This window comes from Corvus moneduloides, chromosome Z, assembly GCF_009650955.1.
Source record: "Corvus moneduloides isolate bCorMon1 chromosome Z, bCorMon1.pri, whole genome shotgun sequence".
NCBI classification, from domain to species: Eukaryota; Metazoa; Chordata; class Aves; order Passeriformes; family Corvidae; genus Corvus; species Corvus moneduloides.
This window is the reverse complement of record NC_045511.1, coordinates 23714878-23740454: the sequence shown is the minus strand read 5'-3', so window position 1 is coordinate 23740454 and position 25577 is coordinate 23714878. Positions and strand designations below refer to the sequence as shown.

The window sequence follows — 25577 nt, the reverse complement described above, 5'->3', positions numbered from 1 at the left end:
TTATTATTGGCTCTTGAATAACTGATGTCTTGGTGAGCTGGTTTTTGAACTGTGCATTTTTTCTTAAGCCTCATATAATATTTTGTAGTACATCATGGACTTCAAGTGAAGAACGTGAAAGCAAAGCTACAGAAGGCATAATGAAAGCCACTAAAGCAACACTGGTTAAAATGTATAGATTATTTGCATGGCATTCAGCTCAGTTTCAGTCCTGTACTTTTGTGAACCAGAGCCTCCATGGTTAAGACTAGTGACTTGCTGACAACATGTTGGTGAAAAATGTCTGGTAAAAAACTCTTATGATAGTACTTAGTGGAGAAACTGTAAAACTTCAAAGGATTTTTAACTTTTTTTTTTAATAGACTTGTAGCTGAAGGTGTGTCCTCACATCATCAGGAATAGTACTTAAATAAACTTAACTTTTGAAAAACCTGTAGACTAAGGAAGAAATACAAGTTTATGCAAAATGGTTAGAAACTTCATGGAAAATGTTGCTTGCTCATTTGAGAATCTGATGCAAAATGGTGAATTACGCTGGTTGTCTTTATCGTCTGATTCAAAAGGGTTGTATGTCAGTCTCTGTTTACAATCTGAGCTATAAATCCTCTGGACTATTTTATGGACTCAGAACATTTTGCAAACTTAAACTCAGAAGTTTACGGACTTTCTCAAAAAAAATAATGTTCCAAAGAGGTGATCTAATAGAGAGCAGGCTGGTACTCTAAATCATGTAATGAAACTTAGTTCCTGGTGAGAGGTAGCTGACTGCAAAACTGTGGTGTGTATCTGATTGCTTAAATCTGCCTGTCTGCCAAGTGAGTAGAGTGCAAGATTGTTTTGGGTGTTCAGCTATAAAACTGATTAGTAAGACTTGTAGAAAAATTTGATTATTTTTGAATTCTGAAAGGTTTATTGTTTTGTTTTTTTAAAAAGTTGCCATAACAAAAGCTGGATAATAAAATAGTAGGTGAAATTTCAATAAATAAAAAGTAGTGCATGTGCAGGTTGATGACAACCTCCAAAAGCATATATACATATTCATATGCACCTAATTAACTAACTGCTATTCTCAAGGAAAAATGTATAAGCGTTATCTTGAGTTTGCTGAAAACAGCTTGCTATTCAGCATTTTGAAAGAGGAAGGAAAAAGGTTTTGAATTACTAGGGAGATAAAAAAACAAGCGCAGAATAGAAAACATCACACTTTGATATACATCAGTGGTATACTTACATCTTGAAGGTTACAGTTGTAGTTTCTTTCTCTCAAAAATGTACCACAGTGTCAGAGTAGTTACAGTATGGAAAGTAAGGGTGTTTCCCAATTAAACATCCTCAGTGCAAGACCAGAGTAAAAGAATTGGAAAAAGAAGGCAATCCAAAAGAATTGGATTGCCTTCTTTGGAAAGCATGTGATTCCTCTAAGATAAGAAAGATCTGTAAATCATGAATGTTAAGGGGTAGAAATTATAGAAAATAGGGGTATAATATCACCTCGATGAACCTGTGGTGTTTTAAAACAACCTACAAACAAAGCAAAACCAAACTCTTAGTACACCTTACATGCTCTGTGGCAATAATTTCCACAGTTTAACTGTGGACGCCAAATACGTATGTGTTCAGAAGGAGACAGAGTCATCAGTGGCTGTTAATGATTCAGATTAACCATAAGCTCAGGAAGCCTGTAACAGAAGTTGAGAGTTATCCGTGTATCCATACCTTGTCTTGATTTTTTTTTTCTCAAGTGCTAGTAATGGAGGAAATAGTGCAGAAAAATGTGAAATCAGTGTATCCATTCAAAAAGGCATCTTGATGAAACTTTGAAAGGCTGGTAAACATGCAGAAAATTCTAAATTACGTGTCCCTGAGGATTAGAGACAAGGAGGGTGAAACCTAGAAATGTATGTTTTTTTCTTTCCTTTGCAGTGTTGGAGATAAGGAAAGAGAAAAAAGGAGGAGACTTTGATGCAATGTTATTCAGACTGTGGAGGTCAAGGAAAGGGACTGAAGGCCTTCAGAGGTTGAAAAACTTGCTGAGAGGCTAAATTTTGCCAAAAGATTTTTTACCTATATCTCTAAATAGTTTGAAATCTAATACTTTTTAGTACTTCTTTTTTCCAATAATGGTCTGAAAAAAACCTTTTGTAAGCTTTCATCATATTTGCTAACTTCATACTGAAACTTACAGGGCTTTATTTGCTAGTTGTTACAGTTATTTTCAGTATACATGTTCGTGGCTATTTATGCCTTTAATCTGATTTCTTCTGGCTAATACTTGTGTCATTATTTTTCTTTTTTCAGTATATCTGTACATAAATATTGTCAACCTTATTTTGATGAACTCTTGATAGATATACTTAACATTTTGTCTGTTGTATAAATTACAGATTTTTTAACAGATACTTTAAAAAGCCATCCAATCACTTTCATGCACAAACAGAATCTAGAATGTCAGGAAACACTCAAGCCCACTTGCCTTAGCCTTTGAGTTTACTTGGCTTAAACAACATTTTCAAATACCTGGTAGAATATGTCTTCTTAAAAATACAATTTTTAAAACATAAAAACTTCCTTTTTGAAGGTGAATTCTCTTTTAGTCTAGGATTCAGTCAATGAAGCTGAAATGTATATAAAGGTTTTATGATATACAGATGAATAAATAAGGAAGGCGTAGTGCAGGGTACATTGTTTAGCCTTAATTCTGTCGATTGCCAATATAAAATACTGTAACTTAGTGTTTCTAACACTCTTTACATAAATTCTTACGTGTCTGGCGAAAAACACCAGTTAAATAAACCCAGTCTCCTCTTATGCTTGCCATAACCTATATCTTCTATGATTTTTCTCTTCTGACTACTACTTAGTTTTTCTGCATTCTCCATAGTTCTGGAACAAACATTCACCACTGCACTTCTCAGTACAATGACATTATTATTCAGTCTTCTTTCTGTATGTCCTAACATCTTGTTTCCTTTCAGTTTGTTGCTTCCTTTATGGTCTTGACTGAATTGTGTATGTTGTTCTCCGATGTTTGAAGATAATCAAAACTCCTGTATTTTTAGTCCCAGGTGTCAGGTATTTTGAGGAATCTAGACCATGCAAACTAAATTAGTTTTTATGTATTGAAGTTTGTGTCTGTATTCCTTAGGATAAAAATAGGAAAACTGTATCGCCCTTTTTAAAGCTGAGTGCTTTCACTTAATATATTTAGGGGTGTTATGTATAGAATTATAACATATTTGGGGAAATAGTGCTGGGTTTATGTTAATAGCTGGGAGCACAGTTAAATTAAAAACAACAACAAAAATGTAAGACTAATTTGGAGAAGTCTCTGACCAGATGAAGCTGGAATGCATGCTTTCTGGCTACTATGTCTAGCAGGCTGTGGTTGGAATTGCTTGTTTGACCTCCTGGAGAATGAAGATAGCTGAGCCTTTGATCTGAAACATGTTTTTACATATATTCTATTTTGTGTTTTGCCACTGTCATCTGCACTGATGCCATGAAGATTTCTTGCCTGTTATACCTTTTTTACAACTTCTGTATTCTTAGTGCTTTTTGCCTACATTCTTGGACTTGTTTGTCAAGCTGAGAGACTAAACATTTTAGAAGCTTTGTAGCCAGGGATCAGTGTGCCCCAAACCCCAAGGTCCTCTCCAGAGCACATTCTGTAAACTAAGATAGAACCATCCAGGGGAAGGTTCCTTGGGGAGGGGGTCTCACTCGAGCCTCTCATTGGGGAGTCTTTGATAGATATGCTAATTAGTAAGACCTATAATGTTATACCTGATCTTCAGGGGGGAGGCATTTTTTTTTGTGGGGTGCATATCGATGCATATGACCTGGAGGTGTGCGCCTGAGGATCCTTAAAATAAATACCAAGGTACAATCCCTTTTCCCCTTCTAACCATGCATGACTCTTGATTTTAAGACCAGGAAAAGGCATCAGCACTAGTCACTCAACTTACTCTTTTTTTTGTTCTTACAGTTAACTGACTTGCTGTTACAGCTCACATTTTTCTCCTTTTCTGCCTATTACAAATCCATCTAAGAGAAGGATAACAAAGGGAGCTGGAGAGATGTGACACATCCCTGCCTAAGTTATTACATGGCCTGGGCCAAGTCGTTTTTTCTGTCAGTCTTGTCCATTCTCCAGAAAAGAACGTGGAAAGTTCTTTTTAGACCTTCACTTAGTAGACGTATAATGTATGTGTATCCCATAGTTTCAGGCCTATTTGTCATATTTTCTCACAATAAGCTTACTTTACTCTCTTCAAAACTCTACAATTTGCAAACTGTTCCAGAGAAGGATGTTTCCAGTACAGCGTTGCCTCTGTTGATCCATTCTCATTTGTTTACAGGCTAGTTTAGGAACCTCCTTTCAGTTTGTTTTCTCTGAAGAATTCATTTGTTCTCCTTCAGAAACATATCAATACAGTTTTGAAATGTGTTCTTTTGTGTTCCATTAGTCTGAAGCAATAGCTGATGAAAATAGGTGTTTGTGTGATGTGTTAAAGTTAATGGCTTCTGCACTTTCTATCCTTTCTTGTGTATTTTGCGACAACCACTTTTGTGGAAGCTGTCATAATTTTCTTAGCTTCAAAGCATCATTTGAAGTAAAACTTGTAAAACATGAAAGTCTACAAAAGCAAGTGGCATCAGCGGGGGAAAAAAATCACAGTGAATTTTACTGTGAACCTTAGATTCCTCTCAAGGAGAATATAGGGCTTTTAAAGGAAGAATAGCTGGAATGTTTTAATGAGAAAGTGATGAGTAGAAGAGAAACTGTGGATTTGGCTTCTGATCTAGTTGTGAGATGTTTTTCTGTTAGACCAGGCTTTCTTCAAAACTTTTGAGTCCAAATGTGCAATTCCAGACCAAAAGCTCACTTTGTAAAATGTTAGGTAATTGAAAAGCCTTTTAGGTTGGGAAGAAACTTCAACTACATTACAGTTACTTAATTTTTAACTAAAATTTTTATTAAATCAAAAGCAGATACACAGGTTTACAAGAAATGTCATTAGATGACAGCACTTTTTGGTTATTCCTTGCTCACTCTGTCCATTTCAATTCTTTGTTGCCTTCTTTTAGTCATATCTAGCATGGACAATAGTAATTAAAAATTATTTGCTTAGTCTCTAAAATGACATCTCCTCTTCTATGAGCTATAAAAACTGAAGATGCTTGCATCATAAAGGTGAGCAAAATAAAGCATAAGCAGGTTATGCGTGTATTGCAAACAGTAATGGAACGCAGAAGCACGTAAGAGCTTCCATTAATTCCATAATGAGAGTTACTGTCTCACATCAAGGTGATTAATTACTGAAGAGAATATAGTAAACAAAGTCTTCAAAACTCATGAGCCTGTTCATGTTGATATTTAATGGTCCACGTGTTACTCCCTTTTCCTTTCTAAATTCTTAGGTAGGATAAATTGAGGGAGTGGTCACTTCTGTCATGAAGGTGTTTGTAGGTGAGGAGGAAACCTGCCTTTTCATAAGCTGCAAGCTCCAGAGGCACGTTCCTTATCTTTACTCCCCAGCTTTTCCTCCTGTTACAGCTGTGGTCTTCACTTAAACTGCCTTTTTTTCCCCCATGGGCTTGCTTTGTAGTTCCTGTGATAACATATACTGTAAATAATTTCTATCTTCTATATAAATGTACCCCAATTATATAATTTAAATTGAATATTAGGATTTAATATATTTGTATAGATTTGTTCTGCTGGCACTTTATTGGACTGGAATATAATTCCCAGACAGCCATTTGCCAAGGGGGACCATATATATTTTACCCCTGTGTCTCAGTTGTTAATCTCTGTTTTTCTCTGGGGATTGTCTGTCCTGCCCTGAAAGGATGACAAGCATACATTTAATTAATGACCAGTAGGTTGTAATAATTCTCTAGGTAGGTTGCACTTGAAAACTGGTAATTCTTCTCTTAAGTGGTTGGTGCTGGTCTGTATTTGCACTCACAATGTGGCTATCTCCTTTTAATAAGTTTTCCCAAAGTGTGCCATGTCCATCGCCAGAAGTGGCTTTTTGTATGCCCTCTATCTTCCAGTTTGTCATAGTTATTCAGTTTTGTTTATAAAGAATGACTGTAATTACCTTTGGAAAGGTTGCAATCAGTATTTTCATTTACGCTATGGTTTTTTGTGGGTTTTTTTTAAATAACTATTTTTCATTTTTACTTTCTTGATGGAGAAATTGGATCAGGTGGAATGAACTGGCTGGATGGGAAGAGACTGGTTTTATCCACAGGGAGCATTGGAGCACCTTCAGGTGAATGGAGTGGCTCTCAGAGACCACAGGGCGTGTATGTCAGGTGAACCCAGCAAAGCAAGCTTGGGCAGGAACATCACAAGCCTGCAGTGGGAAGCAGGGAGCAGAAGACAGCAGAAGACAGCCAGACCTGAGGCACCACTCTTAAAGTTTGCTGCCACTCCAAAAGTCATTGACCTAATAGAAACACAGGTGGGAGCTGTCTTCAAGGAGGCAGTGCAGACTCTATTCATTGAATACCATTCTGGAGTCTCCTTCTGAGAAGTCTACTTTTCCCAAAATTACGTCCTGTCTGTCGTGTATCCAAAGAGTATCAAAGATCTCTGTGGCTGAGGGTTCTTACTCTAGCCTGGAAGCTTGGCTCTTCTGAGCGTTTGCAGCTCTCGCTTGTTCTTGAGCTTTCTCATTCTGAATTTGTCACCTTGAACCTCAGTTCTCAGGCTAGCATAGCTGTGGAGAGGTTGTAGCTGTGGTACTCTGGTCCAACAGCTTCAGAAGTGAAGGGAACAAGCTTTTCAGTTTAAGGTTCATCCTTAGATTATAGCTATTCAACTTTATTTAGAAAGCATTTAGGATTTTTCACCTGTCAGAGACTGTTTCCCACTGGCACTTAGATTGTGTCTTCACCTGTAGATTGGATGCTCCCTTTATAACAGTGAGAGCCTCATTCCTTGTCACAGTTTACAGTGACCATCATCTAAGCCCCACATAGCTGCTTGCTCGCTCCAGCTCAGTGGAGTGGGAGCGAGGAAAATCAGAAGGGTAAAACTGAGAAAATTCATGAGTTGAGATAACAACAGTTTAATCGGCAAAGAAAAAGCTGTGCACATGAAGCAAAGCAAAACAGGGAATTCATTCACTGACTCCCATGGGCAGCCATCTCCAAGAGAGCAGGGTAACAGTGACTTTGAAAGACAAACACCTGTCACTCTAAACATTCCCCACTTCCCCCAGCTTTATTGCTGAGCACAGTGCGCTATGGTATGGAATGTCTCTGTTGGTCAGTTGGGGTCAGCTTTCTCAGCTGTGTCTCCTTCCACCTTCTTGTGACACCCCCAGTCTCCTCTCTAGTGGAGTGGGGTGAGAAGCAGAAAAAGGCTTGGCTCTGTGTCAGCCCTGATTAGCAATAGCTAAAATATCTTTGTATTGCTAAGACTGTTTGCAGCACAATTCCAAAACAGAGCCCATACCAGCTAATATGAAGAATATTAATCCAGCCAAAACCAGAACATCCATCCTCCATTATTTCATGGCTTCAGAGCCAGAAAGTTAACGTTGTATGTGTGTGTCCCGTAGGCAAGCTGCAGAATGCAAAGTCCGAAAATGAACATTAGTGGTATCTTTGGTTTTTTGATTGCACTTCACAACACTTAAGAACCACGCATAGAGTTTGACTATCTGGCTAGATTGTAGGTGTGGGCTGCGCATGAGGGTAGGTCAAGCAGCATTAGGGAAATGCTTCTATCCTTTTTATTTTTCTGGGGCTGCTTTCACACTTCTGTTAAGCATGCCACTGTCCCTGCAGCCTTAAGGCAAGTTGTTGATCTGTTCTTGTTCATGCAATTGCTAAAGCCAAGGCTTCATGGATTTTCTGTGTGTTATTATATGAGTACCTTTAGTGTGAATGATGGTATATGGATGATATACTTAGGGTTGTGGTTAATGAAAAGCTGCTTCCCTTTTTTGTTACTTGTAAGTACTTGACCTAGGGAACAAAGATACAATTGTATTATGCAATCATAAAACTCTCTAGCTTGCGCCATGTGTAAATAATGTTTTGGCAGATAAAACTTTGTGAAAAAATGGTACTTTGAGGCTTACTCTCCTAGAACTCAGGCCTAATAAGAATGTTACTCACATTACTCAGTGATCCTGTGTCAATTCAGTGTCAAGTTACCTCATCTCTACCAAGGAGCAGAAGAGGAAGACTTTTAACTGTGTTGAATTTGCTGTTTCAGAGTTCTGTGTAAATGGAAAGCATTAATTTAACTGGTGTGTGTGTGTGTATATATATATATATATATATATATATATATACAGTTCAGTATTTATTTAGAAACCAGTCTGTCCACTCATGCCTATGGGAAACATGGTACATACATGTTCCATAGAATGACATGTTACAGTCTGTCTAGTAAAAGTGTTATTCACTTACCCCTTGTCCACATTATACTTCATCTGTTGCCTTTCTAAGAGTTTTGGAAATACATAAGGAGTAGATTCAAATATCTTATTAATGTACTCTAAATGTTTTTCAAGAAATGCACAAGTATTTAGAAGGCATCTATTTGTTTTTACTTGTAAAAATCATCCCTTTAAGAGATGGGACAAGTGAATATGCAGAAGTAGGTCCTGAACAGTCACTTAAAAATCTTCCATTTGCAATCGAACTGTAGAGTGGAGTGGCTCTTTTAGACCAAATTGGAGCTTTGTGAAATCAATATTAATACTTGAGGCATTAGAACTTCAGGCTGAAATATTTGGGGCCATAAAAGGTTATGAGCACTTCTGGTTTTGGAAAGTTTTGTCTATAATATTAAGGTGACTTCTTGACTGATAGATAGGGAAAATATTCAAAATTAATGCTTTGGTATTGCATGACAGGCTTAAATTTTTAATGAAGATATAAAATATGTAGTTTGTTGTTGTAGTGTGACGTGTGTAAAAATTCTTTGCTTTGGGAGAGAAAGCTATGTTTTTATTAATTTTAAAACAAACTCCAGGTCTTTTACTGTCTTCAGACTGTTGTCACCTTGGAAAAAAATTGCCTTGATCTTGACAATGACAGGATGTTTGAGCTCCTAGGCACGAGGAAAACATATTTTTTTTAAGTCATCTATAACAAAGAAAAAACTTGTAAAATACTGATGATCACTTACCACTACCCCAAACACAACTCTGGTTTCCAGCTTCATTCTGATTGAAGAGCATTTATTTACTTCAGAATGAAATAGTCCAGGCTGGAATAAAGCCTGGATGAAGCATGCTTGTTATCTGCAGGTAGTAAGATACATAATGAAAAGATGCTGACAAATCAAACTTATATATGTGGGTTTTATGCTTCCAGTAAGAAGAATAGTTATGAAAGGTGGATGTACTTTTTCAAGAGGAGGGAGTGCTTCTGAAAAGTTTTTTGCTGTTGAATAGAAACTGTGGTGGTAGTTTTATCTCCTTTTTCTTTAACTTTCTTTGTTATCCCTGAAACTGTTTGCTGTTGGCAGAATAGCTGCAACTAATTGTGTTTTTAATTATGGGCTGATTTATTTTCAGATCTCAATAGAGAATGACTACCTAGGCCCCAGAAGAATTGAGAGTCTGCAAAAAGAAGATGCTGATTGGCAGAAAAAAGCCCACATGGCTGTGCTTTCTATTCAAGATCTTACAGTTAAATATTTTGAAATAACAGCTAAAACACAAAAAGGTAGTTATTTTCTGCCATCCTGTCCATCACATAAAAAATTAAATTATTTAATGTTTACCATGTTCTGCATTGTACTATTTTTACAATAGTTATTTTTTTCATCAATCCTTCATGAGAAAAATGCAGTTGTCATTCCTGTTTGCTTTTTCTTCTGTGTCTATTTGAGTCTTTCACCTATAACCCTTTTCAGATCATCATCAGAGGTGAACAGAATAGAAATTTTAAGCAGAAGTTTTATAGTCACTTTCCCACTGTAATTGTGTTAGCGGTACTATGTATTTGCAAAGGATTTAGGAAGCATAGAGTCTCTGGTGGATTCTGTTTTCTGTATTAGATATGGCAGACCCCCATAGTAAGTTTTAATTGTCTTTCAGTTAATTTCCTTTTCTATTCTCCCTTGCCTTTCAGTAATTTTTTTCCTAGCTCTAAATATTAAGCAACTGCTCAGTTTAACTACTCAGTGAAAGCTGCTCTGTTGTTCAGAAGCCTTCATGGATATAACGTTGGCTTTTCTGTGTTTGAAAAATGTGATGGTTTTACTAAGAAGTTGGTGCAGTAAAGAGAGGTCAAATAACTTGGCATGTACATCTGTGCTCCCATCCTTGTACCATTTTAACTTAAATAACCAGTTTAATAGGGCAAACAGGCCTTTTTTAGTTCACTGAAAAAGTTTGTACTGCTGTCCTCTCCTGCCTGACTGTAGGTCCCTGTTTCTTTTTTTGCCTTGGTGACTGATTGTGCAAACAGATAAATGAGATGTAGAAGAAATCCTTTTTTGACTAGTAGATTTCCTGTTATTTCTGTACATGACTGCTACATCTGACTCTAGAGAAGCAGGCACTGCAAATTTACTCTTTTCAGTGACAACCCAAGTTAAAAAGAACGTGAAATTTCACCTTGTTCTGAAAGGGTGACTTGATAGGTTAAAGCATGTTGGAATAAATTTAATTAGAGCAAATTCTAAATGCACTAATCAGCTTCCCTCCTTTTCTAATATAAGAAAGGCATCTGATAAGATACATTACTAGTTGATAATGCATATTCATAGATACTCACTTGTTTTTGTTCACATGCTTTTTTATGTATAGCAGTCAGGATTTGGGGGAAGAGCAGTGGAAAGTGACATGCCAGAAGGCTGATTACAGCCACAGACCTTTAATATACAGGTTATTTGCCTGGTTTCTATGTTTGGGGTTTTTCTTGGCCTCCTGCTGATAGCAGGGTAGGCTTACATACCCAGATACTAACAGATGGCAGAGGAAAAACACATGAGAACATAAAGGTATTTCTTATTACCTAAGAACAGCATGTAATAGCATGTGGTGACTGAATGCCACCCCTTTGATTCCATTACTTTTGTGGCATTTGCTTTGCAAAGCTAAGTACAGTATCGTGTGATCTATGTATTAACAATGGTGAAAATCTTGTGTGGGTCAGCCTAGATGTTATCTGGGACCCAAGAATAGTAAATATGAATCAGGCAAGGGACTCCTGGGTTTTGAGGTAATAGGTAGATGTTATTTTAATTTAATGCAGTGTTTTTACAGAATTCCACTTGAAGTTAAGCTGAAATTTTTGTTTTAAATTGTCATTTTTTTCACTCTTCAGATTTATTTAAATTTATGACTGTACTATAAATGTTATTAAGGTAAGCTGTAGACTTTAGTAGCTGATAATTGGTGCTTACAGAAGTGGGGAAAATTTGAGATGCAGTTTAAGACCAAATGTTTGCATTAATGAGATTTTTATTAAGTACAAATGTGTGCATTTTCTTTGCAGTAGGATCACTAGTTGTCTAAAGAGTAGACTAGTAAGATGCCTGCCTTTTTTTTTCCTTTGCAGCGGTGTATGATCGAATGCGAGCAGACCAGAAAAAATTTGGTAAGGCAGCATGGGCAGCAGCAGTGGAACGTATGGAAAAGCTTCAGTATGCGGTTTCTAAGGAGACTTTGCAGTTGATGCGTGCTAAAGAAATATGTTTGGAGCAGAAAAAACATGCGCTGAAAGAGGAGGTAAGTTTTCATGCCAGTAAGTAGAAAATTAAAGTATGCATAAAGAAGCAGTGCTAGACAAATGATGTTGCAATGTAGGTGTGGTGAGTTTTGTGCCACTTACGTATGTTTTCTGTTCACCTTTTCCTGGTTAGTCAACCAGAAAGGCAGTTTTTACTGTTGATGTTTACAGCTGTCCAGTGGGATGAGTAAAATGAAGAAAAGGGATGGGACAGAAATCTGCTGCTGCATAAGCTCTGCAGTTTAGCTCTCAGAGGCATGACCACCTTTTCAGAATAGCTCTGACATTCCAGATGGAAGGTGTCTGACCCTTACTAAATACATGGGTAGCTGGAGGGTTGTGTTGCACTCTCTTTCTCTGCTTACCTTAGTTACTAAGGCAGTCTTCCAGAGGGGACTGTACTAGCTACAGTTTTCCTGAGGAGAGAGTTCATGCATGAAACTACGTTTAAATGCCTTAGTAGGAAAAAGTCCACATCTATTGAGTTTTATGACACCTCCTCAAAAGCAACAATGCTACAGATTCTCTTTTAAACTTTGCTATCATATGGACATTTGGTGCAAAGAACTTTCTGTCATACTAATGTTAACGTGTGTTCTAGCAATTAGATGATTGTTTTAAGAGAACTTTTCAAACGTTTCAGCAAAATTTGACTAAACTGATGGCACTGTTATGAAAAGGTTATCCAGAGAATTCACGACTTTAGCACTGCACAGGGTGGTAGGTTTGTAAGGCTGACAGACTATGTGTCTATTTTAGGAGCCTCTGTAGAAGACAGCTTGGTCTTTGGGGAAGAGAAGAGTACATGCAAGACCCAGAGCACAAAAATAGGTTTACTGCATTTCAATGCTCTTCAGATTTAGAAAACGAAGAGTTGTCTGAAAACCTGAGTTTGTCAGGCTGTTGTCATCCTTAGCCAAGAGCTGATGAGACAATCCAGTAGTCCTAATTGGAAATATATTGAATATGTTCACTTACTTAGAGTAACTGTACATCTTCTTCTTGTAGCACGTCTTATTTTTCTCCCTGAGGGGACCTGTGAATTTTTGTTGAATGAGATCTCAGTCTGGTAGATGAGTGAGTGTTCATTCTGATATGCTGAAGTATTAGGAACTGCGCAGGAAAAGGAAAAGTTTGTTGTAGTATACATTGAGATGAAAGTGCTGAGCTGTGAATTTGGGGCTTTTGGGGACAGAGAAGTAAGGAACAGCTAATGGGCATGCTTCTTTGGAGTGATGTATTACAAGGTATTGAGAGCTCTGGGTCTGAATACAGTGATAGGGAGATATGAGGACCAACCAGCTTCTGCTCTGAAACACATCTTGTGTTCTGAAAATGTAAAAGCCTTAAGTTGAATGTGAGAAATGTGACTGAGAATCCTGTCTTGGCGAAGAGTGGTGGCAGTCTAATAAAGAAAATACTTGTAGAACTGAAATACCTCCTCTGGCAAACCATTTAGCAACTGTATTCTAGAAGATAAAAACAGGATATTCATTTGAAAAGACTAAAATGCTCAAGAAATTAATATATCTGGATTTTAGCTGAAAAAAAAAGACAATTCAGAGCAAAACCACCATATGACTTTTTATAAGGACACTGGTGGTGTTCAGCAGGTTGTCTATGGATTTTTGAACATCAGTCTTCAAGAAGAAATTTTTTGCAAGGGCATATTGTGGTAGGACGAGGGGGGAATGGCTTTAAACTGAAAGTGGATGGGTTTAAATTATGTATTAGGAAGAAATTCATTACTTTGAGGGAGCAACACTGGAACAGGTTTCCCAGAGAAGGTGTGGATCAACGTCCCAAGGAGTGTTCAAGGCCAACTTGGATGGAGCTCTGAGCAACCTGGTCTAGAGAAATGTGTCCCTGCCCATGGTGTGGGGGTTGGAACTAGATGAGCTTTCAAGTCCCTTCCAACCCAAACCACTCTATGATTCAGTGAATGCATCCATTCTCTGATTGGTATGAATGCAACAACAAAGACTGTAGAGATTAAATTATTTGCTTTAGTTAATGCAGGAAGTTGTGGCATTATAGGAAATTGAACTTGGCTCTCCGTTTGAGTTTTTTGTTCCACCGCTGTGGTGTTTTAACCCCAGCCAGCAACCAAGACCCATGTAGCTGCTCACTTGCTCCCTCACAAGTGGAATCAGGGAAGGGTTCAAAGCTAGAACGCTCATGGGTGGGTGAGATAAAGCCAGTTTAGTAGGGAAAGTAAAAGCCACACACATGAGCAAAGCAAACAAGGAATTAATTTGTGGCTTCCCCTGGGCAGACAGGTGTTCAGCCATCTCCAGGAGTGCAGGGCCCCATCACAGGTAACTGTGACTGGGGAAGACAAAACTCCAGCATTCCAAATGTCCCTCCCTTCCTCTTTCTTCCCCCCACTTTATATACTGGGCATGATGTCACATAGTCTGGAATATCCCTTTGGTCAGTCGGGGTCACCTGTCCTGGCTGTGTCTCTTCCCAACCTCCCATGCACTGCCATCTTCCCTGCCAGAGTGGCCATAGGAAAAGTGGAAAAGGCCTTGGCTCAGTGTAAGCCCTGCTCAGCAATAACAAAAAATCTCTATATTATCAACCCCTGTGTTCAGCACAAATCCAAAACACAGCCTCATCCAAAACCAGCACGACTGCAGAATGTTTCCCATACCATTCTCATGTTAAATTTCTTCTTGTTTCTTTCACTGTGTTAATCAGCCTGAGAGCTACTAAGAATGCAGCAAATTAGTGGTACAGATCAGGTAAAAACGCATAAGAATTGCTCTCAATTAAGAAGAGAAATTTTTAACAGAATATGCTGAAATATGCCCAAAAGTGATGATACTGTTTTGAATTATTAGTATCTTACATGAAGTTTTACATTAATCGTTGAAATTCAGGGTCTTCATTTTACTTTTTCATGAGGTGCTATTATGTATCTAGGATATCTGCCCATGATGCTAATTTCCAACTTCTGTTGCACCTGAAAGTTGAATATAGTGGTGGTGTACCCCTAAAACAGAACAGATAACTAACAGCATCTGTATTCTGTATGTAGGGCTAAGGTACAGTTGCCAAGTCCTTTATCAGGCAGACACCAGTGCAAGTGAATAAAATACTCAGCTGCTATAACTTGGTGAGCTGGTACTTCTGAAGATGATCTCTGTGTGTCTTTATGTCTTAATATTTAAGTTTTTATATAGACTGTGGATTTAAATTTGGGAACATCTGTTTTTAAGAAAAAGATTGCGAAGATTTGGGTCAATTCCACAGTTTACAGAAAAAGGGAAGTTCTTAGATGTGGTCAAGTTTGAATGACATTACCTTAATTTAAAAAGCAAACAAACATTTCCCACACTCACTTCCCTCACCCCCAAACCCACCAAATTTTGCTGCATTTTTACAGTGAGGAAATCCTTGAAAAATGCCAAACCCCTTGAAAAATGCCAATATCCTGCCTGAACAATGACCATTATCCCTCTTATATGGAAAAAATGAAGAATTCTAGAGAACTTTTGTCTTGAAAAGTAGCCTCTAATTCACTCCAAATATACCATCATTATGTCATTTACTGTTCTGGTCAAATTAGTAACTTAATATGGATGCAGAGTAATAAAGCTGCGTAACAAGACATTTTTGTGTAACACTGGACTCTAAAATATACATGATACATTAATGATTTTAAGGTTTATGGTGTTCCCTTAAGGACTTACTGAGCTTTTCAGACTAATAGTTGATATACAAAAGATGCATACAGGAAGTACAAAATATAGCAGAAGAAACTTAAAATAGAGGTTACGAGAATTGATTCACAGGTCTTCTGTCTAGCAGTCTTATATGGAAATAAGTATACTATACAGAACTACTTGTGTTTAACTGAGCTGTGAAATCCCTATCAATAGATAATGATGCAGGTGCTGAAAGCATACATGCTTGAAAAAAAAAAAGGATAGGACAAATTTATTAATTAAGTCCAGTAAGTCTGTTTTGTATAAAAGGCAGCACTGTGGTTTAAGTTGTACTGCAAGTTGTGCTAGAGGCTTGTGAAGCATTTGGGGAAGGTATTGCTGCACTGCCTGCTATGTGCTATGTTTCATCTACCTGGATTTTTGCAGTTAACATTTTCCAGAAACAGGGTATTGAGTAAAATGGATTGGTTTAATTCAGTACAGCTACTTTTGTAGTTTAGTATAGTCGTATTTAACTACGTGTGACAAGTAAAACTCAAGGAACCTGTGTGTGGCTCTTCATTACAGACTCAGATTTGCAACTTGAAGATAACACCATAATGTAGAGGACATACTAGCAAATACTTTTTAAATGTATAGTTGACTAGGTCCTGTATTTTTGCTTGATAGACATCCTTTTTTAGTGATTGACTGACTGTAATATGAAACTGGAGGTTTCTTCTGAATAGTAAGGTAGACAGATCACAAATCTCCATTAAAATTTACCAGTACTTTCATCCATTATCTGAGAGAAACTATCAGATACACATACTTTGAGCAGTTAGAGAATTTGAATGTAGCCCTAACTCTTCTGCATGTAGTTTGTGGAGGTGCATGAATTCCCTCCAAACTGAGAGCGCACATAAGATCCCCTTACCTGTTTCTATTTCTTAAATATAGTCTGAATGGCTGACTGTATTGAGCAGATAAATCTTGTTTGACTGAATGAAAGAGAATGGTTGCACTTCACTTCGGTTGTTTGTCACTCTCTTATTCAAACATGTAATACAAATGAGTACTGAAATAAGTATTTTAATCTGTGTATTTATTCTCCTGTGAAGGACTCCAGAAAGAACAGAACAACTAAGTTGTCATTACAAGAGGATAAGTGCATGTATTTATCCCTGTTTTCACGTCCTTTCACGTTTTTTCCTCAGTTCTGCTGTAATAAGTTTTAACTGCAGCTTTCTAGATGCCTACTTTTAGACTTCTGGGATTGAAGATAGGAGAATTCTAATTTCATTATGTACCTTGAGAGAATAAAGTAATAGAGTAAAAGAGTGTGAGAGATGTTTCACATTATGCACGGTATGACTTGACACTTGACAGTCGCAAAGTGTAATTCAGTGCCATGGATTTGTTTCAATGCCATGTAGAAAAAAATGTCAGATACTAAAGGCATCTTAGTGTGTGGCTGATCAGAACCTATCTTATGGACTTGTTGTGTTCAATTGTTACATTTACTGTACCAGACAGTATCTAACTGTAATCATAAAATCTGTGGTTTTGTGCTCATCATTATCATGGAGTTGTATGGTGTTTGTTTGTTTGTTTGTTGTTTTCTCTTTTTATTTAGATGCAGAGCCTGAAAGGTGGTACAGAAGCCTTAGCCCATTTGGACCACTTAGAAGCTGATTACTATGACCTACAGCTTCAGTTATATGAAGTGCAGTTCGAGATCTTGAAATGTGAAGAGCTGCTGCTGACAGCACAGCTTGAAAGCATCAGAAGATTGATGTCAGGTGCTTTCTTTATTTCAATTAATACATAATCCGTGAAAGATAATTTTCTTCCCAAGAGTCCAGTGAAGCCTGTGGGAATGAAATGAGAACAGATTCTTTACCGTGTGAAGAGCTGCAAAAGTACAGTTAAATTAGAATTTACACCTGTTCATAAGGCATATACATACACATACAGAAGTTCGGTTATGGTTCTTATTGCCTGTATTTGGAAGTTTGCATGTAAGATACTCAAACTATATAAGTTTTGAAGGGCTAAGATTGGAGAGAAGGAAATGTCTTAATTGCGGGACTTGTCTGACTAAAAATATGTGTTAATATTACTCATTTCTTGAAAGTGATTGGTTTTCAAAAGCTATCTGCAAATTGGATTCCTTCTGCTAAACTTTGAAGCTCGTATTGTTATTTCAGATTTAGAGCAGCAATGCAAACCTTATGCTTCCAGAACCGACTATCCTACTATACCTCATGTACTTAGAAACTGTGGAAACGGTACACATAAATCATACAGCATTTTTTAATCCAATTCTATCCTTTACCCTTCTATTTTTAATGTTTGTATTTACGCAAGCTTTGTTTTACTGTTTCAGTGTGTAGGCCTTGCATAACAAATTTTGCTATGGATAGAAAATTCTCCTAAGGGAGATTTGAAGCTTGATTGTATTTTGAGTTGGCTCTGGAAAAGGAGAAAACATAGGTATCACAGATTCGTCTCACTGTAACATGAATCTTCGCCTTTATGGCTTGGTGATGGAAACAACTGTACTAGTATGTATGGAACATAAAGATTTGGAACTTTGTAAATGACTGACAGAAATGCAGCAGCTTTGACTGGGTGCTTCTGTGGAGAAGTAGTTGGTGATTTTGAGGTAGATAGATTTTGTGCTTGGGAAATCAGACGTGTAGTTTTGGTACTGAAGACATGGTATGGTCTGCTTAGCTACAAACTGAAAGAAATCCCCTGAATGGGAGACCAAGAAGAAATGTATATCAAAATCCTTTGGTGTAGTGATAGTAAAACCTCTGGGCTGTCAGAGACTAAGGTGTAAAAACGTCATAGGTCATTATGACTTGTCATTAATGTTTTCTCCAGAAATCTCAAAAAACATCAACCCACAACCTAATCCAAAATAAAACCCTCCAGTCAGCTAAACCATCACCCTGTTCTTCCCTCATGGCAACAAAACAGTTCATTGTTCTGGCTTCCTTTGCTGTTTTAAACTTGTAAGATGTTGTTTAATAATAAATCCAAAACTATCCCATAGGACAGAAAATGAAAAATACAGTTCCTAAATGTGAGGGACTTGTTCAAAGCATGAAACTACCTTCTCAGGCTTTACTTAGGTGGATAGAACAATTAATGTGAAAAACAATGTGATGCGGAAGTGACTACATATGTTCCAGACTATTCAGCACCAAATCTGAATTCAAGCATCTAAAACATTTAGTGATCTTTTAATATGTGTTGTTTCATATGATGTCAGAAGAAAAGCATGGTCTGTTATACTTTCTTTTTAAAGTGTACTGATAGTCACGTAACAGACTTTTGATTTTGCATGTCTTTATGATTTGAGATTTGTGTGTGTAAGCCTAGTAGGTACTGTTGCTTTTCTTTCTTTAGTCTTTGACTGTCTTGGTTCTGCAGAGGTAGCTCACAGAGTTCTCAACGCATGATCTGAGTTGCCTGCACTGGGTTGTGACCTAGAAGAACATCTTTGCAAATTCAGCAAAGGATCTGAAAAGGATCAAGTGATAATAGATTGCCATATTATGAGCAACACTAGTGTTTTTTCACTGTCATTAAGCAAATACCTGCATTGAAGTTCCCAGAACATAATTTTATTAGGTTAGAATTTACAAGGGTTTTATCTTATTCATAAAAAGTACTAGTACATTCTTGTTAAAATGGTTTTGTGGTGGATGAACTTGTAGATTTCTGTCTTCAACTTTGCATGAAAGTCTTCTAAAGCAAAATTCACATGTAAATTCTCCCATTTTATAACTCTGTAGTAAAATATAATTGTTAGCCATGAGTCTTCTTCTTACTCAGTGATATCTCAAAGGGAGTTCTAGTGGCTTGGCAGTTTTTACATATTGATGAAGCTTTACAATGTTTTTATTTTTTAAACTGAGCACTGAAATAAAGAAACTGTGGTTTTTATTAGCTTTTATTTTGAGGTGAATGTCTTGCTGTGCTTTCTTGTCTGGTTCTGCCGTGAGTTCTACTGAGCTGAAATTAGCATGGCAGTCAGAATTTTGGCTGCAGCAGAGACTGTACACACATATAACATGAAGTGACAACAGCTTTTAAAATGGACTGTGTACTGAGGAAACCCTGTGCTTGTCCCCAAATAATCAAGCAGCTGAAGTAGGAGCAATTACAGTCTTTCTGAAAGTAGTTGATAAAATTGAAGAAAGTTTGGTGGAATAGATACTTGATAGACATGCCAGTTGCATCTGCCTGTTTCAGACAGCAGTAATGCATTTCCCTCTTGGTGTATTACAAATTTATCCTACTTTCTATGCCAGTGGAATAAAGAACAAGAGGTCTTTGCTGCTTCTTCATCCCAACATTCTTCAAGGATTTATAATCACCACTGTTTCCTTCTTGGCAAGAGATGAGAAGGCAGCATTCAAAGATGAGCTCAGTGTTATTCCAAATGCTTCACTCAGGAAGCTAAAAATCATGAGTGTTGATAAAACTATTAGTAATTACCTCCTTTTCAGGCCTGTAATGCTTTGAAGGATTGCCTTGAAGTTTCCCTCCCTCCCTCCCAGGAGCAGTGACTGGGACATCAAAAACCTATGAGAGGGTTTTTGGTGTCCTGTTGCCTGATTCCCCTTACATGAAATTACCAGCTGGTGGTAACAGAAGAATCCCATGCCAAAGACTTCAGATAGTCTTGTCTATCCTGAACTTCATGCTGAAGACCGGAAAAAATTGGTACACACTGTGGGTCCCTTGTGAGACCCAAAAACGTGCATGGGCATTGTGTTAAAATTACACTACACATAATACATTTAGAATTGCATTTGTGTTTTAATACTCTGAGCTTGCCTGAATAGCAGGCTGAGCTTCATTGGAATTAATTTCTGTTCCTCATACAGACTTCGAAGCCGTATAGTACCTTACTGTTTAATGCTTTTCCTCTGACCTTTTGATTTTTGGTAGTCCTCTGAAAGGGCTGTGGCATTAAATCTTGCAACTCAGTGGGAGGAAAACAAAATGTTAATCAAATACGAACTAATGATTCGATTTTTTCATTGCTGACATCTTTAAAACAGAGAAGAGAGATGAAGTGGTGTATTATGACACTTATGAAAGTATGGAAGCCATGCTTGAAAAAGAGGATATGGCAACATCTGTACACTTGCAAAAAGAGGAGCTGCAAAAGTTACAACAGAAAATCCGCCAGCTGGAAGCAAGGCGTGGACGTATTTCAGCCAAGAAAGCCTACCTCAGAAATAAGAAGGTACTGTTTAATTGCCTTTATTTTGGACATAATTAGCAAATTTAATAAAACTTCAGAAGGTTTCCTTTCAGATACTAGTTTCCCAGAATTTTTGTGGGTTATATTTATTGTTTGCTAAAAGTTGTTTTGCAGAATACTAAATACAATAGCATGTATCATTAAATTGATACATTTAAGAATCTGTTTACCTTTCTTCTAGCTTTAAAGGAACCTTTAATTACTTTGAAGTCAACAAACAAACTTATTTCTGTTAACTAATCAGAATACTTTAATGTGGGAAGTACATGCTAGAATGAATGTTTTTACAGAGAGTAGTTCTGTGTATATTTGCAGAAGAGAATTTTCAAGCGTGTTTTCTCACTAGTGAGTTCTATTTTCATTCTCTTACCCCATCCGTTTAAACTTATGTCACATGTTGTTGATACTCTGTATTTGGCAGATCTGTATGAAATCTAGTCTGTATTCTTAATTTGTAATTCTAGGTGTGCTATTTAGGTATTTGAGAGACCATTGTAATACTTGTTAGAAAATAGGTTCCACCCCACACTATGTACTATATGGCTGTGCAGAAATGTCAGTTGAGGCCTCATTCTGGGTTAGGATCAGTGGTCGATTTGGTTGTGTGTTCCCAGTCATGTCCCTTTATGTGAAAGATGACCCTTTCACGTAAGGAGTTCTAGCAGATTCACGGTAAGCCCTTCAGGTCTTGCCTCCATAATTAATATATATGTTTCTATACCTAAATCTGAAGCGTAACAGAGCAAATGGAAAGTTGTTGATACATTTTATATATTGGATTTTTTATATTTTGTCAGCCACTGCCTGGTCTCTGGTTAACCCAATATGGAGAAGGCTGCAAACGAACTATTAGAAGAAAGGTGTCCTGTTAGCCAATTATGTGAAGTAGCTTGCTTAGCCATTGTGTTTGTTTTATATGAATTCATAAAGAGAAGAAGTATCAGGAGCCTGGACCTGTTAGTATTTTAAGTAAGAGAACCATCTGTCATGTTTTGCTGATTTACACAGGCTACATTATAATAGGATATTTTCTCCTGAATATGAAAAGAAACTGCTGGCACCTTACAAAGTAGACAAACCTGTTCGAAAGCGACAGCCTGGTTGCTGTTCTTTGCTTAACTTACTGGAGTTAACAGGTCAAGAAGAAACCCTGAAGCAGGAGTAGAGATTTTTTAGCATGTCTATTATTTGTTCAATGAGTTAGTCATCTTCAGTGGCTCATTTGTTTCAAGGTTATGCTATGATAGGATACCTTGTTTAAGGTGAAGGAGTTGGTTTTGGCTGTAGCAGGAGTAGCAGCATGCCTGGTTGTGCACTGTGACAAGGTACAGAGCTGGGTATGGTAGCACTGCTTGTCTGTGTCTGCATGCAGGAGTGATGTAGTTACATCTTCTCAACATTGTGCTGGGACAGCTGTGGCTATACTGTTTTCATGACCTGAGACAGTGTGTCCACGTGGAACTAGGATATCACATCACTCTCAGAACCAGTTCCAGCTGTCTTACTTCTTTGCTGAGCATAGCATTCTCTGCAGTTGGGTGCTGCAGGGAGATACTTAGCTTTCAGCTTTTAGAAAAATCAGAGTAGAACAATGTGTGTTTAAACCTGCAGGGGAAAATCAATGATCTTTACTTAAACAAAAATAAAGGGCAGAATCTGTTGTTGTGTGCTGTTGTGTGGCACTTACTGGGCAGAAAAGAATATGGCCGTTTTGTAGCTTCTCTTCTTACTGCTGGGTACCATAAGTCCTACTAAGCTGACTGGCAATTACCTTAAAATCAAAACTCATATCTTTGTCTTATCTTAAGCAACCTTTGTATTTTCAGTGACTCTTCTGGTGATACTGCAAAGCATTGCTAGTGAACGCTATTTAAGGTGCCTGATGTGAGTAGTTGTATTAGTGGGAGAAAAAAAAGAATTCTTGGTCTGAAGCATTTGCAGGTTAAGTCAAGCATGCAGAACTAAGATACAGATGGGGTACAAAAGACTCTAGATGGTGAGAATGAGGGCAGTGATGAAGGAATGCTTTGTGAAGAAAAGTGGCTTTTTGAGGGTGAATATGGAAAGCACATACTGTGTGGTAAATCTGTGTCTGTGTCAATTAAGAAACATTTGTTGTTGAACAGAGATGAGAGTGTACTTAATGCTTTTCAGATTGTGTTCCTGACCTTGCATGTTTCTTAAAACAGCCTTTTAAACAGGTGTTCTGTTTTGGATTGGGTTGATGAGATTCTGGTGGTGGATTGATGGGTTTTTTCCTCTTTTTTGTTGGTGGTTTTTTTGTCTTGTTTTTTTTTTTTTTACCTTGTCAGTTCTGTAGTTGGAAACAAAAAGCAAGATACGGATTAAGTGGTGTATAGCACAGTCTTGAGATATATTCAGAAATTGGAGTCCTTGTTCATTAGCAAGTTTTTGGCAACTGAGGATGCCCTCAGGGAGTGTCTCCTTTCTAGCAGCAGATATCAGGATTAAGGAAACAATAGGAAATTTTCTCTATCATCAGTTTTATTTTTTGAAAGAAGGTAATTTCATCATCCAGGTATCTGAAAATCTTTTCTGTTGAGGAGATATTATAAATTACTCTTTATAGAGTAACACAATTTGTTATTTAAACATAAACTTTAGTGACTATAGTTTTTCAGAAATTCCTTCCCTAATTTTGCAGATGATGCATCAGTTTTTCAGCGATGTTGTCAAATAATTGTACCAAGCCTTTATTTAGAAACTTTTGCTAAAGGTGTGTTAGAAACATAACTCGACTGTGACTTAGAATAACTGAACTGGCATTTTAAAAATTCATGGTTTTACAGGGCTTGGTATCTCTTCACTGTACTACCATGAGTATAAATGCTTTATTCCCTTTTTTTTAATGCAAATAGGTTTAATGCAAATAGATGCAAATTTGCATTTATTAAGCAATCATTTCCTGATGTTCCTTTGTGTTGATGACAGTGAGATATTAAAAAATAAATTTTTAATATTAGTTTCACTTTTTTTTTCTTATTTCTATAGAGCTAGTTATATATTTTTCATGCAGGAAATTGCTGTTGTTATGCCAGTCTACCCCCTGCTGGCTGCACATTAGTAATAATTAGAATGTCATATGGAACAAGCAGCTGATTTATTAGAGAGCTAGATTTAATAGCAAAGAGTCAAGGTGAAAAAAATGGAGAGAAAGTGTCTAGAAAAATATTTGAAAAAACAGAGTTGTGATGAGATCGAATTATTTTGCACCTAGGAGGAGTATTCCTTATCACGAACAGACTGGGAGAAGCAACTGGTTGGTGAAGCTGTTTGGAGTATGTTCATAATGCGTGCTTTCATCTAGGAAACTTCCTCACATGCTTTTGTGTTCATTTAATAGGGCACCTTTAGAATTTTGCAAGTCCACATTTTAAAGCACAGCCCGTGCCAAAATAGGTGTTAACGTTGATACAGTGACAGCTGGCATAGGATTATTGGTATTGTATTATTATTATTATTATTATTATTACAACAACAGCAGCATAAAAGCATAACTAAACTGAATGCTTACAGTAAAATATGGTTTCTGCATGTGAAAAGCTAACCTTTTAACTGAGATGTTTTTTAAGCTGAACACAAGACTCACTGGAACTAGTTAGATATAATACTAATGCACATCTCTTTTACATACGTTACATGTTACTAGTCTTAAGTATTTTAGTTTATCCAGTGACGAAGGTTGAAATGGTTCCTCAGCTCTCCCTTTGTGTCTCTTTAATAGAAGTACAATTTGATAGTGTGAAATCAGTCAAGTGATTGAAAGAAGAATGGGCATTACTTCCTGCTGCTTCCTCAGTTCCATACAGTTGATCAATGTATTTCTTGAGGTGTGGCTCTCACTGGACATAATTTCACAGGGAGGTGGTAAAGTCATCATCCCTGGAGGTGTTTGAGGGGTGTCTGGATCTGGTGCTGGGTGATGGTCTAATGGTTACAATGGTAGTGCTGGGTGGACAGTTGGACTGAATGATCTTAAAGGTCTCTTCCAACCTTGGTGATTTTATGATAATGCTCCTGCTTCTCAGTGCTGAGAAGGAAGGACTACTTTGCATGTGCGATAGGCTGTATCATACACCCAATTATTGTGTTTGGTTTTGTTGTTTTTTGGGTTTTTTTGCCAGAGTTCATTGGTTTATATTCAACTTGTAGTTTGCCGTAGTCATCCATATAATTTCCTTAATGCTGCCATCTAGGTGTTTTTTATTACATTGTTTGTTTGAAGTCACTTAATCTTGTCTACGAGCAGAACCCTGCATTTGTCCCTATGAAATTGCAACCTTTCCTTTTTTTCTTAGACCATTTCTGTAATTAGTTAAGATGATTCAGATTTCTAATCCTGTCCTGCAACATTTCAGCCCCTCCTAGTAATTTTTATTATTTCATGTCAAAGAGATCTAATTACGTTGAAGTAGGTTGTTTATTAATGCAAAGTCAGCACCAAATACATTTTGGTCAGGTTTGTCCCCTTTATATACTTAAAATATCTTTCATTATTTGCGTTTAACCAGAAAGGTTTGAATATTGATGCTAAAGTGAAAACATTACATAAAATTGTGCCCCGAGTATTTGAGGCATGTCAAAAAACCCAAACCACACTTAACTTACATTTTCTCATTATTTTATAATATTTAAAACCTAAATAGAGAGTAAACTATAAACTAGTAGTAGTATTACAGAAAGTTGTTCAGGTTCTCTATTGGTATTATGTAGCTTGCTGTGTCTTTGAAACACAGAGATGAAGTATTTTGTACTTTTGCAGCTACAAATTAAATTGATTGACCGTTCAGGATTAACTCTTATCACCAGGGGAAAAAAAACCTCCAGAAACAAACACAAAACCCAGTAGAGTTTGGCTATATATATATGTTTACCTGTTAGAGCAAGTCCAGAGTAGA

The 25577-nt window shown here is 37.1% G+C and overlaps 1 protein-coding gene across 2 annotated transcripts in view; it reads left to right on the top strand.

Moving 5' to 3' along the window:
• Window positions 1–25577, top strand: part of JMY (junction mediating and regulatory protein, p53 cofactor) — a 69583-nt gene that overhangs the window by 23350 nt on the left and 20656 nt on the right. For both annotated transcript variants that reach the window (XM_032095986.1, XM_032095985.1), the window contains exons 3-6: window positions 9552–9702; window positions 11545–11714; window positions 17005–17170; window positions 20453–20640. In XM_032095986.1, coding sequence (XP_031951877.1) covers window positions 9552–9702; window positions 11545–11714; window positions 17005–17170; window positions 20453–20640 — 675 coding nt within the window. The remainder of the gene's footprint in view (window positions 1–9551; window positions 9703–11544; window positions 11715–17004; window positions 17171–20452; window positions 20641–25577) is intronic.